This window comes from Humulus lupulus, chromosome 4 (assembly GCF_963169125.1).
Source record: "Humulus lupulus chromosome 4, drHumLupu1.1, whole genome shotgun sequence".
In the NCBI taxonomy this organism is placed as follows: Eukaryota; Viridiplantae; Streptophyta; class Magnoliopsida; order Rosales; family Cannabaceae; genus Humulus; species Humulus lupulus.
Window position 1 is genome coordinate 156,232,018 of NC_084796.1, and position 12,493 is coordinate 156,244,510.

Here is a 12,493-nt window from a genome sequence, read left to right on the forward strand (position 1 = left end):
AACAGTCTCGAAGGCACGTGAATCTAGCGTCTAAGCTCGTCGACTGTGTGTAAACGTATTTATTGTTATAAATTCCCTATGTTTAAGGGATCTGATATAAATTGCTATTAAATCCCATATATTATGAGATATTACCGCGTACATGATAATTGTATGCATTTAATGAAATTATATTATTTGATTTGTAGAATAACTTCCCGAAATATGTGGGAAGCGGTTCAGAAAACCCATCTATAAATAGAGTGGGATAATTCATTGGTAGGGATCGAAACATTGATATTGGGAAAAACTCTGTATAATTGCTTCCAGAAAGCTATCAGAGAATCCCAAGAAGTTAATAGTACAGACTCGTGGACTAAGCAGATTTTAACTACTGAACCACGTAAAAGATCCTATCTATACTTTCTGTTTCCTCTGATATATTTTTGTTTAAATTTCTCATATTCTCTAAGTTGACGAAAAACGACGCCAATAGTTTGCATTTAATATTTAATGCTTCCAACTGGATCAAGCCTCAACATCTTGAATCTTCAGCCATGCACGTTAATGGATTCTCGGCAATACAAAATGAAAAATAACTGATGCAGTGAGTTATTAACATTTTAAATTCTACAAGACCAAGAGAATGGAAATGATGAAACATTTTCCTCGTTTGGCTGAAATTTAGGAATCAAGAGCGTGGTAAAAATGGTTGTAGGACCCGCCAGGAAAGGCGTCCATGCCGCTGACCATGTGACTGTTTCCAATCCACATGTTTAACATCATAAACCAAACTATCAAATGAAATATTGTCAATGAAGACGTTCGCACCTTAGATTGAAATATTGGCAATGAACGGAGATTGATTCTAGTATTTCCCATTTAAAAATATTGAAACATCGGAATGACATACAACTAAATGGGAAAATTTGTCAACTTGCCGAAGTAAAGAAGACAACCATGTTCTTTATTATCCATTTGTAGTACAACACTATGCAAATTGTAACATCAATGAAAAATTAAATAAAAAGAAAAACCAATACAATAACCATTTTTTTACCATCAAAAAAAAATTCTTATTTGTTTCCAGCATGACTGGCTTACAGTGGCTATGAGGTTCTGTTATGCTGAGCATTGTTTTCCGTAGGCAGCTGTTTTGCAGCCTCAGACAATGCTATGGCAGCCGCAGGAGTCATTGACTGATACTGAGAAGGCAATGGGGCAGGTGCAGCGGCTGACTGAGCTGGATGTTGTGCATAGAAAACCTGCTCATGGGCAGAGCTAGGGGCCGCAGAATTGGCATATTCACAAGTGTAATTCCCAGTACCTGAAGGAACGGAAATGGATTGAGAAGGGTGATGATGCATTTGAGAATATCCCACGTATGCCTGCTGATGATACTGATTTGGAGGGATTTGAACCATTGGAGGATTTGATGCCACAGCAGTCTTGTACATGCCTGTGCCTGCAGCTGCAGCCATATCAGCCAAACCAGGGGAAGCAGCCTTAGCAGGGTAAACCGGGGGAACTCCCTCCTGCTTGTAGGTTGGGCCAGGGGCAGGAACCATATTAGGGATTGGAGACGTTATCGGTCGACTTGAGGTCACCCCAGATGTTGTAGTATCAGCCATGTTGGATTGCAACGACATGTTGTATGGCTGAGTTTGTGGAGGAACCGACATTAAATAGACTGGATATTGCTGATCAATTTGGTGATGATACTGTTGGGGTGTTTGAGGATACACTTGGTAGTAAGGCGACATTGGCACTGGACTCGCTGAAGGATGGTGGATGTATTGTGTGAACTGTTGATATTGTTGTGGATGATATTGATGCTGATCTAGTTGTTGAGGGAAGAGGTAGCCAGAATCCTTGCTTTTTTGGGTGCCAGGACCAGGATCAGAGTTATCGTTGTTCCCTGTGTTCGGGCTAGCAGGACCTCTAATTTCCATATGGGGAACATAATGTTGATCTTGATAGTGCATAGGTTTCGAAAAGGAGCTAGCAGATGTCAAACTACTTGTATCGCTGTCAAAGTATAAAATAAAATTGTTTATATATTTTAGACCTTAAATTGTTACTCTTTCGAAAATTTGAGTAAATACGAGGAAATTTAATTGGTGCCATTAGATTCCATGATTCAATTATGATAATTACATGGACCCTAGTATTTTTGTCCAAGTTTAACACAATACGTAATTACTTGCACTTAGCATCATTGTCCAACTAAACTACATTTTGACCAATCATGAATCATCCACTAAAAAAAAACTTAAAAGAATTTTAGTGGTTTCTTAATGGTAGGTACCAATGCAGTTACCTAATAACTCACTCTCAAAAGAATTAACTTTGACTAAGACAGGACATTTATAAAGCTAAAAAAACAGAGATATATACGGTGAATTAGATTAATCACGTATAATGAAAAGGGCCTTCAACCGAAAAGTTACATGTAATGTGAGAGAATACCTCGCAACCGAATCCGGAGAAGGCAAACTATATCCACCAGTGGCAGCCACCTTTGGCTGCACAGGCTGCAGTGGCAACGGTGGCTTCCTAAACCCAACAGGAACGCCGTGGTCCGACCTTTCGTCTTCGGACAATACCTTATTCATATTTTCCCCAGAAATGAACATAGGATTAACCTGATGACCACTAGAGATGATATCATGGGCTGCCGGAGCAGAAGGCGGAGGAGCTCCTGCAAAGCTTATCTGGGCAAATTGTTCTTCCATTCCAACTCTCTGGTCCTGACCTCTGGCACCATTTTCGTCTACACGAACCCGAATAGGGGGCAAATTCGACATGGAAGGCGAAGAAGAAGACGACCCAAAGGACGAATGGTTCTCAACAATGGGCGAATCGAGCATAGAATACTGTATCTCATGTGCATTACTCTTGCCCACCACCTGTTTGTTGTTTTTCCCCAAAAAGTTTCCCTGAGCTTCTAGGTCATTACAAGAATCACTGCCCCTAACCCCATCATCTAAGCTCAGCAAACACTCATCCATGGCCGAATCCGACAACCCTCTCGGCAAGAGACCCGACCCATTAAGCGCGTCGACAAACCAGTTCTCAGACTTGGCGTCATCAAGCAGAGCACCCATTGAGGCCACCGTCTCGGGCTTGACAAAGAAGAGGAAAAGCCTCAAACGAGAGGGCTTAAGAGGAGAACTGGAAGCAGTCCGATCGTACTCATCAATCATGTTCTCGAGATCTTCGTCGGTAGTGACGGAGATCAAAGAGTCCAGGTCCTCATTGGGAAGCTGGTACTTAAGAGTGAAAGCTCGGCCGTTGAGGAGGATCCGGGAGAGACGAGAGCAAAGGTCAGCGAGCGAGGAGTGGCGCTCAACAACTACAATTCGGGTGTCGCCGCCGACGTAGCAGAGGGACTTGTCGTGGGGACGGGGGATGATGTGGCCGCCATAGCTACACATGAGGCGGAGCTTGGCGCCGGGAACAGGTGGCAGAGGCTCATCCGTCCAGGTGTCCGCATTGCGAGAACGAGGCGAGGAGTCGACGGAATCCGGGTAATTGAGCTGCACTGAGGCAGCGGAGGTGGTGGGAAGTGGTGGGACAGTTGGCGGATCCATTTTGGAGGATTTTTATTATTATTTACTTTTGTTGAAGTGGAAAACTGTTCGAGTATAGAGAAAATATAATCCAAGTCAAAAATGGAAAAGTATGGAACAGAAGTTGAAGTGTTTTATAGTCAATTTTTTATTTATTTATACATTATAAGTTCTCATGTATGGATGAAGAAGCAAAAGAGTATACACTATTATATTATAAAATAATACTACTACGAAGAGCGGATCTGATCTGTCTGGCTCGTAGTTGGATATCATTGGCAAGCAATACCAATGGGCAACCATTTTTTGAGATGTGTAATTTGACGGGTTACCTTTTGCTTTTTACCATAACCTTCACTCAAGTTGCCTTTCTTTCTTTCTTTTCTTAATATATATATATATAACGACTGGGCTCCATCATCGATGTATTTCTCTCTTTCTTTCCCTCCATTTTCCATATTGATAAAGATAAAGTACGTATAACCTTTCAAATAAGAAAAAAAGAATAGGAAAATTTAACCTTGTTATAAGAACAATAGTATTAATGTATCCGTCAAAATTTACACTTCATACCAATTATATGTCAGAATTTTTAGAAGAGTGGATGTTACAAGGGGCCTTCTAATACTTTACTAAAAAGCATCGTGAAAATAATCTTTGAAGACACGTGATAGTCTTTAAGTTTCAATAATATTCTAATTGATGTTGTATTATACGATTTCTATATGATTGGTCCGATATTTTTGGAGTAGTGCCTTTAAAACTATACAAAAAATCTTCATAACAAAATATCTTTGTACCACCTTGCCTTTCTCTTATCGCCTATTTTCTAATGAAATTTCAATAAAAATTCAAAATAAAAATTTCACATGTGGTTGAATTCAAAAAATTACTTTTCACTTTATATTTAGAATATGAGTTGCATATATAATAAAATACTTAGTGTAAATCGAAGTAATAAATTTCAATAATTGAATGAGTGAATATCTTGAATGGTATTGAATGAAAAATATTTCTTTGGGCACCTTCATAAATGTACTCTGATGCTAAAGACAGTCAGAATTCTCTCAAACAATCAAACAAAAATAGATAAGTATACCAACCAAACAATCTAAGGTCCATTTTCTGGTCTTTTGGTGCTACTTAATGATTTCTAAAAGTTAATTAAATATAAAGAATCTATAAAAAAATGGTTCCTGTCATCTGGTGTGATTAAAGTCTAGCAAGCTTCTTCTCCTTTAGGGTTGGGCTCTATCACACCCTCCTCCAAACCAACACCAGAAGGTTCTTCCAATCACTTCCAACACTAAAGATTTATTTTTCAACATAATAGTGTATTTCAACTTTAAGCACAAATTTGCCCCCACATATATTTTTAGAAATTATTATTAATACAAAAGTTATTTATTAATAAAAAACATATTTTCCCAGTTTTATATTTATTATTGTTGACCACCGATTTGACCAACGACATTGAGTCAATTAAACAATAACAAATAATAAGAGAATTGAACTTAAGTAAACGACACATAAATTTATGGTTTGACTTCAAGAGTTGGTAATGACCTACGTCTACTTGCACTTTTATTGATTACAAAAATCTCAAACTCAAGATCAGATGAACAAGATTCAACTCAGTTTCTTAAGTCTGAGAGAGAATATAGTTTGACAAATTTTTTGTATGTAAAGTTCACATGAAAAATAATGACAGTGAAATGTCTCTATTTATAGTCTCTAGTAGGCCATGGGCTTTACAAGTATGAAATAGACCCTACACGCATAATGTGGTCTTTTACAAATGATTGTACAATAAAAGAATATATATATAAATACATTCAAATTACGGTTAAACAAATATCACTACTATAAAAATAAGCTTTCTTTGCGCTTTTTTTCAATCTTAAAGAAAAAGCACACAGAAAAGATTTGAATGAGTCTAAAATATTACATTTAATACCCGCACCCTATTTTATTGCTTTTAAAAAAAATGCAGTGTAAAGGGGAGGCAAAGACTTTTCTCTACAGTTCTTTAGCAAGAACTACAGTGAAAAGTGTACCACTTGTGAATATTTATTTGTGTAATACATTAATACTTGTGATTATTTATTTGTATAATGCATTAACACTTGTGATTATTTATTTGTTGTTGACGGTGAGAACTCGTCAACGAAGTTAAGTTGGAAAAATTATCAAATTGAAATCGCTAATTGGAAAGCTATGAAAACTTGAACAATGACTCAAGAACAATGGAATAACAACAATGGAGAATTCAGTATCTCATTCACACTAATGTCTCTGCTACAGTAAAATTTCCAACCCCCCTTCAGGTGGCCTTGGAATTCCATTTATAGTAGGCTCTAACGGCCTTAGGTACATAGTGGTCCAGGGGACCAAGAGGTACAAACGTACTGTACTAGGGAAGTGGCTTCAGAGGTTGTGGCTGTACATCCCGTACAGGAGCAGGTGTCAGGAGGATGTCTCCACTACTTGTCTGTACCCTTTCCTGAGGCGTGGTAGCAGGCGTGTTGGCGCAGGAGGTAGTGGTGTCGGCTCTGACCTATGGCCGTAGACGTACGGACCATGATCCTCACTGGCACTGGCATCCGTACCTGGTACCTGGTCGTACAAATATGTCTCACTCGACTCGTACCGGATCTCCTAAACATGGGGATCCCGAGATGTAGAGAACGGGACCCTTGGTACAGGATGCCTGAGGCATTCTAAGGTTACCCACGGGCGTGGGCGATAAGTGCTTGGCCTCGCTCTACGTCTTAGCATATGAGGCAAGACGCTTCTGGGCCATGCGTGTCAAGTTACGGGGCGTCGGCACCCCGAGAAGATGGTGGGTTGATAGACCTTCAGGGATGCGCGCGCGGGGCCTTGCGCGGCCTCGCATATGGGGCGCTGTTGATGGCCTCACGCGGTTGGAGTGGCCTAAGGGCCCCGTGAGATAAGGGGATCTTGCCCATGCGACGGCCTCGCTGGATGGGCCTCGCGAGATGACCTCGCGAGAGGACGGGGCTCCGCGGGACGGCCTCGCGAGATGGCCTCGCGGGAGGGCCTGACTTCGCCCATGCAACGGCCTCGCGAAATGGCCTTGCGGGACGGGCCTCGCGAGATGACCTCGCGAGACGACGGGGCTCCGCGGGACGGCTTCGCGAGATGGCTTCACGGAACGTGGCCTGACTTCGCCCACGCAACGGCTTCGCGAAATGGCTTCGCGGGATGGGCCTCGCGAGATGACCTCGCGAGACGACGGGGCTCCGCGAGACGGCCTCGCGGGATGGCCTCGCGGAACAGGAGGTGTGGTCCACGTGAGGGCCTCGCGGGACGGCTTCGCGAGATGGCTTCACGGAACGTGGCCTGACTTCGCCCACGCAACGGCTTCGTGAAATGGCTTCGCGGGATGGGCCTCGCGAGATGACCTCGCGAGACGACGGGGCTCCGCGGGACGGTCTCGCGGGATGGCCTCGCGGAACAGGGGGTGTGGTCCACGTGAGGGCCTCGCGGGACGTTGGTCTTGCATTTCCTCTTGATGGGATTATGAGCATTAACATTTGTGTAATGCATTAATTTAAAATAATACTAATTCATTTATGTGTTGCAGATGGTAGATAAAAGAGATGACAATGAGAATCATCAGGGTCGTTGTAGTGTCCCAGAATTTTTACTTAGCTAGATAGTAGTAGTAGTTAGTATAGTTTGTAGTATGTTAGTTTCCGTGGATTTTGGTTCAAGCCGGGACTTAGTTGGACACTCATAACAACAGTTGTGGATTTTATAAGTTTAACCTGTAGTTTAGAAATATTAATTATAACATAAGGTTTGATTAATATTGTTGGTCCTATAAATATTAATTATTATAACCTAAGGTTTAGATAGAATTATTAAGAATGTGACACTGATTAGCGGTGAAAAATACACATTTATTGATTTTAATAGTCAAAATAAATTAAGTTTTAATTAATATTTTCATGGAATTAATATGATTTATTTTATAAATGAAAATATTTTATTATGATTTAATTTATTATTATTTTGTAGGAATTAAAATTGTATTTTGATACTTTGAAATGAAGAGAAAAGAAAATAATTAAATCTGAAAAAAGAGAAGAGAAAATGGTATTTTTGAAGATCAAAGCCCAAGAAGGAAGCCCATTTTTTTGGCCTAAGCCCAACAGCAAGATTCCTCTTCTCCTTGCCTAGCCGCCAGGTGTCACCACCACAGCCCACCACGCGTCCTCCTGCCAGCCAATCCCAGGCCGCCACGCCAACAGCTGCCCAGCCTGCCAACCACCCTAGCACGCCATGTGTCTAGACACCCATTACCTCCTTTCAGCCTTTGACTCGCATGACTCTTCACGGCTTCACTCCATCGAAGCCCAACAGGCCCAAGCATCTCCAACGCCACGTAGCACCTGTCAGCTGCCCAGCCTTCAACAGCTCTCTAGCAGCCTAATCCAAAGAGACCCCCACGGCCTTGCTTCTTTTCCTCCAACGTGAACCAAAGCCAGCCCCTTCATCAATAACCAAAGGCCCAGCAGGCCCAAACATGAACAAGCTTCAACCTTCCCAGCAGCCTGCCTACGTGGCACTCCCTCATTGGCTGAAAATGGGTCAAAACCCTCTTGTGTCACCAGTCATGTTTTGTGGGTATTGGGCTTTGTAAATTGCTATTTTGAGCTTTGAAGATCATGTTTTTGTGGTATTTTAGAAAATGAGCATTTTGACTATACACAAAAATAGCTAGGGTAATATTAATAATAAGATTTGATTCTTCAAAATCATATTTTATTATCAATATTTCAGATTTATTTTGTAAACCCCATTTTGTTGTTTAATTTCTTTTTAGTCCTTTTATTTATCTATAAATAGGGATTCTTTCTTCACAATAGGTATGTAATTTTTTAGTAGAGAAACTATAGCAAAATTTCCACTCACTTTCTTCTCATATTTTCTTCTTAGAATTTTGTGAGAATCATGAGCATAATGGCCTAATCTTCCTAGGAAGGTTAGGGATGATTCCATATGCAAGTGATGTTATTTTGATACTTTGATTTACTATGTTCTTAATGTAATATATTTGAGTTATTTATGTTCTTTCATCTCTATCTTTATTTTGTTATCTTTATTTACTTATGCTAATAGTATATAGGATTAGTCATGCTCTTTATATGTGCTTCTAATTAGTAAAAGTAATATTGATACATAATTTCATGTCTAATCTTCTATTGCATTATTGCCCTTGGGTATTTTGTAATTTTTAGATTTTTCATAAGATTAACTTTGTGCTTTTAAAGTAAAGAACTTTATAACTCAAATGGACTTTTGTTAGAAAAGAATATGGACTTTAATGTTAGATTTTCCAAGTAAATGTTGGGATGTGAACTATTTACTTGTGTATTTTTGTAAATCAAGTAACTAAGTAACTAAGCAAGCATATGGATGATTCTTGAAACCTTTCCATTTCTCAAACTCTTGATTACATCTTACATTTATCTCACCTATCTCACTTTATCATTTCATCAAAAAAATACAATACCAAAATCTCAAACCTCTTTCCATTTATAATTTTATTTATTTCTTGTTACTAACTTTTTGTGTTATTTTCTACTAATCTTTTGATTTTAGGTTACCTCCTTGTGGATCGACTGCCCGATTATACTACAACCACCGCTTAGTGGTTGTCACATTTTGGGCGTTAAACAGACACTTGTCATAATCATGTTTATTAAGGATTTTAAGTATTTTTGATGAATAGTTTAAATAAAAGAAAAATCTAGAAGCTTTAGAACCTTCCAGCAGCTATTAGGATCATGTTTTGACTCAGTCAAAGCTGTTTAATCAATTCAAAATATGCTGAAAAAGTGCAAATACGTGTTCGATATATCAACGTATGTCGATATATCGCAGCTATAGGGGCCGATATATTGCCTACGGAAGTGTAACGACCCAAAATTACTAATAAGGCTTAAGGGCCTTGATTAGTTTGCCGGGAGGGCATAAATGGTATTTATGTGAATAAATGATTAAATGCATGATTATGTGATATGCATGATCCTATGAATATATGGATATGTGAGATGCATATTTATGAGAATTAATATGCATATGGGCCCTGTTTAGTTTATAAGGACGTATTTGTAGTTTTGGTCCATTGAGGGCATAAATTTAATTATGTGCGATAAATTGTTGAGACCACATTATTATGTGGATGTATTTGTAGCATATGTCTCGAGACGGTCCTAGCGAGCGGATTGGCGAAATAGCCACGGCGGGGATTTATACCCGGCTCGGGGGAGAGCCTAAGGGTATTCATTGGAATTTAGAGAACATGTTGGAAATTACTAGACTTTTGGGTAAATAATTGGTGATTAATTGGATGATGGGATTAAATGATAAATATTAGGAACACTCGAGGAATTAGCGGGAATTGGGAGTAATGACCTATATGCCCCTAGATTGAGTAAATGATTAGTTTTAATTGGGAGGGTAAAATGGTCTTTTCTTAAAATCTAAGGATATAATCAGAATTTAGGATGGAGGAAACTAGAAGCAGAAAAGAAATCAAGTGGAAGGCTCCCTCATCCCTCTCACGTTCCCCCTCTCCCTCACTTTCTATGTTGAACATTGAGGCTAAGGTGATCAAAGGGGCATTAGCTTAGGTTTTGGCTGGAGTTCTTTGAAGGAAAGCTAAGGGGTTTCTAGCTGGTAAACAGGGTAGAACTCAGTTACAATTGAGGTAAATTCTGAACTTTCATCTTTGATTTTTCCTTATTAGGCTTGTGCTAGAAATTCTGGTTGGCTTGAGTATGAATTTGGTAGTTAGGTTTGAGTGAATCAAACAGTTGGTTTGGGTTCTTTGATGATGATTTATGCCTGATAAATTGGGATGGTTACCTTGGTGAAATTTCTATGGTTTTGGTGATTAAACAGTGTAATTTACTCTCTAATTCGTAGTTGATTTGGGGTTGAATTAAGAGGATAAATTGGGAAAAAAGTTTGGGTTGATGGGTTGGTGTTCTTGGCTTGCAAGAAGAAGGGAAACCCAGGTTTTCTCTGGGATGAAGAGGCGCGCTGTGACCAAGCCAGGGGGCATCGCGGCGCGTGTGGCCTTCTAGCTTGGGATGCTCTTTGACTTAGGGGCGCGCCGGGACTTGCTTGGCCATGTCGCGACCTGCCTCCCCTTTGGCATGGGAGCTTGTTCTCTGACTTGGGGTAAGTCACGACTTCCTTAGCCAAGTCGCGACCCGCCTGGGAAGTTTAGTCTTGGAAGTGTTTTAAGCATTGCTAGGGCTCGGGGGTTCGAGTCTAGATGCTCGGGACAATTTCTACTACCTGGTTTAGTAGAAATTGAGGTCCCATAGGCTAATTTCTATTCCCTAGTTATTTTATTCTTTTGATTGGAAGTTTATAGATATCAATGGCCCTTGTGACTAGGTTTATTGCCAAGGCTCGAGGCTAAGGACCTTGCTCGAAACTAGTTCACCTTCTCCGCTCGGAATTAAAGGTAAGAAAACTGCACCCTTTTACGTTGATAAGTTAGGACTAAGGGTTCCCTATACTTGTATGAAATGTTGTATGATGGTATTATGCCATATGAGTATGAAATAAACGGCCTAAGAGTGCTGAAATTAATATTGGCGCACAGGGACGCAACTCGGCCACTGGTAGCTGAGGTTAATTAAATATTCACTGAGCTTGGCATAAGCGAGCCAAAGTCAGTGGGGTAACACTGGGCTCGACCTAAGTGAGTCAGAGACAATGGATTAAAAAGAGGGTGCGGCCTATGGGCGTCAACCCTGAATATTGTATGATATGTTTATTATTGTTAGTCTGATGAATTATGACATGTTAAATACATGGATAACAGATTGTTGATTTGTCAGTTGTTATCACTGATTATGTGAATGCTCTGGACTGTTGAATATTTGGTTATGTTTTATGAATTATTGGTTGTTGATATTGTTCATGCTATGATATTATGATTTTCTTGCTGGGCCTTAGCTCACGGGTGCTACGTGGTGCAGGTAAAGGCAAGGGTAAGATGGATCAACCATGGGTTGGAGCGCTCTGGGGGCGAGATTTACATTGTCAGCTGCTCGGCCGCCACGGTCGAGGGATTTTACAGGGAAGGAAACCTAAAATGTGTATTTTTCCATTAAAGTAGCCTTGTTTGTTTGTAACTTTTGGAAGTTTTGTAAATATGTCCTTTAAACCCTGTTTTTGGGATCCCATGTACTAAACGCTTATTTTAATGAAAATTATCCGTTTATGACCAAAATATTTTAAACCTAACTTATTTATGACTTTAGGATCACATTTTCATTTAAATGACTTGATTAGAAAGTCCTGCACTATTTTAAACACAGTGTAACGGTCTTGGTTATCCAGGGCGTTACAACTTGGTATGAAAGCGGTCTAGGTTTAAGGGTTCTTGAAGACTGGCTGGATATGTACACTTGCCGCTAAAGACAAGCTCGACTCAGGGTATTGTAATTGAATACATGAGATTATATGCATAAGTGTTTAACTAAAATATGAATCTATTAAGTTGTATGATTAATAGGGAGCATGAGATACTGAAAGGGCCTGGCCCTTGACTACTGTGTGGTGATATTGAGGCGTGCTTATTAGCATTTCTATTGCATGTGGATGAATATATGGATAATGGTTTGTATATTGATTATATGTGGTGAATTTTTAAAATTGAACGTATATGCTTTATCTGCTTGTTGGGTTATGGAAACATGGTAAGTATGAATGTACTTGGTGGCAATGAAATTTGATAACTAAATGCATAGTATTGTAGATTGGTGTTTATTATGCTTTTTGTGTGCATGATTATCGTGGTTGTTTGGACCCGGCCGTGGGATGGTTCTGGGTATGAACATCAGGGCTGAGGGGTTTAGTTGGTGATAGCGGATGAATTCAGATTGTTG

At 39.8% G+C, this 12,493-nt stretch overlaps 1 protein-coding gene across 1 annotated transcript; it reads right to left on the reverse strand.

Annotated features, from left to right (window-relative positions):
- Positions 1-899: 899 nt before the first annotated feature.
- LOC133830918 (protein PAL OF QUIRKY-like) lies at positions 900-3,859 on the reverse strand. The gene is made up of 2 exons (XM_062261033.1): positions 2,449-3,859; positions 900-2,007 (listed from the first exon to the last, which is right to left on the reverse strand). Exons 1-2 carry the CDS (start codon positions 3,570-3,572, stop codon positions 1,089-1,091), a joined length of 2,043 nt encoding a protein of 680 aa, XP_062117017.1. The 5' UTR covers positions 3,573-3,859; the 3' UTR covers positions 900-1,088.
- Between the last annotated feature and the right edge of the window lie 8,634 nt (positions 3,860-12,493).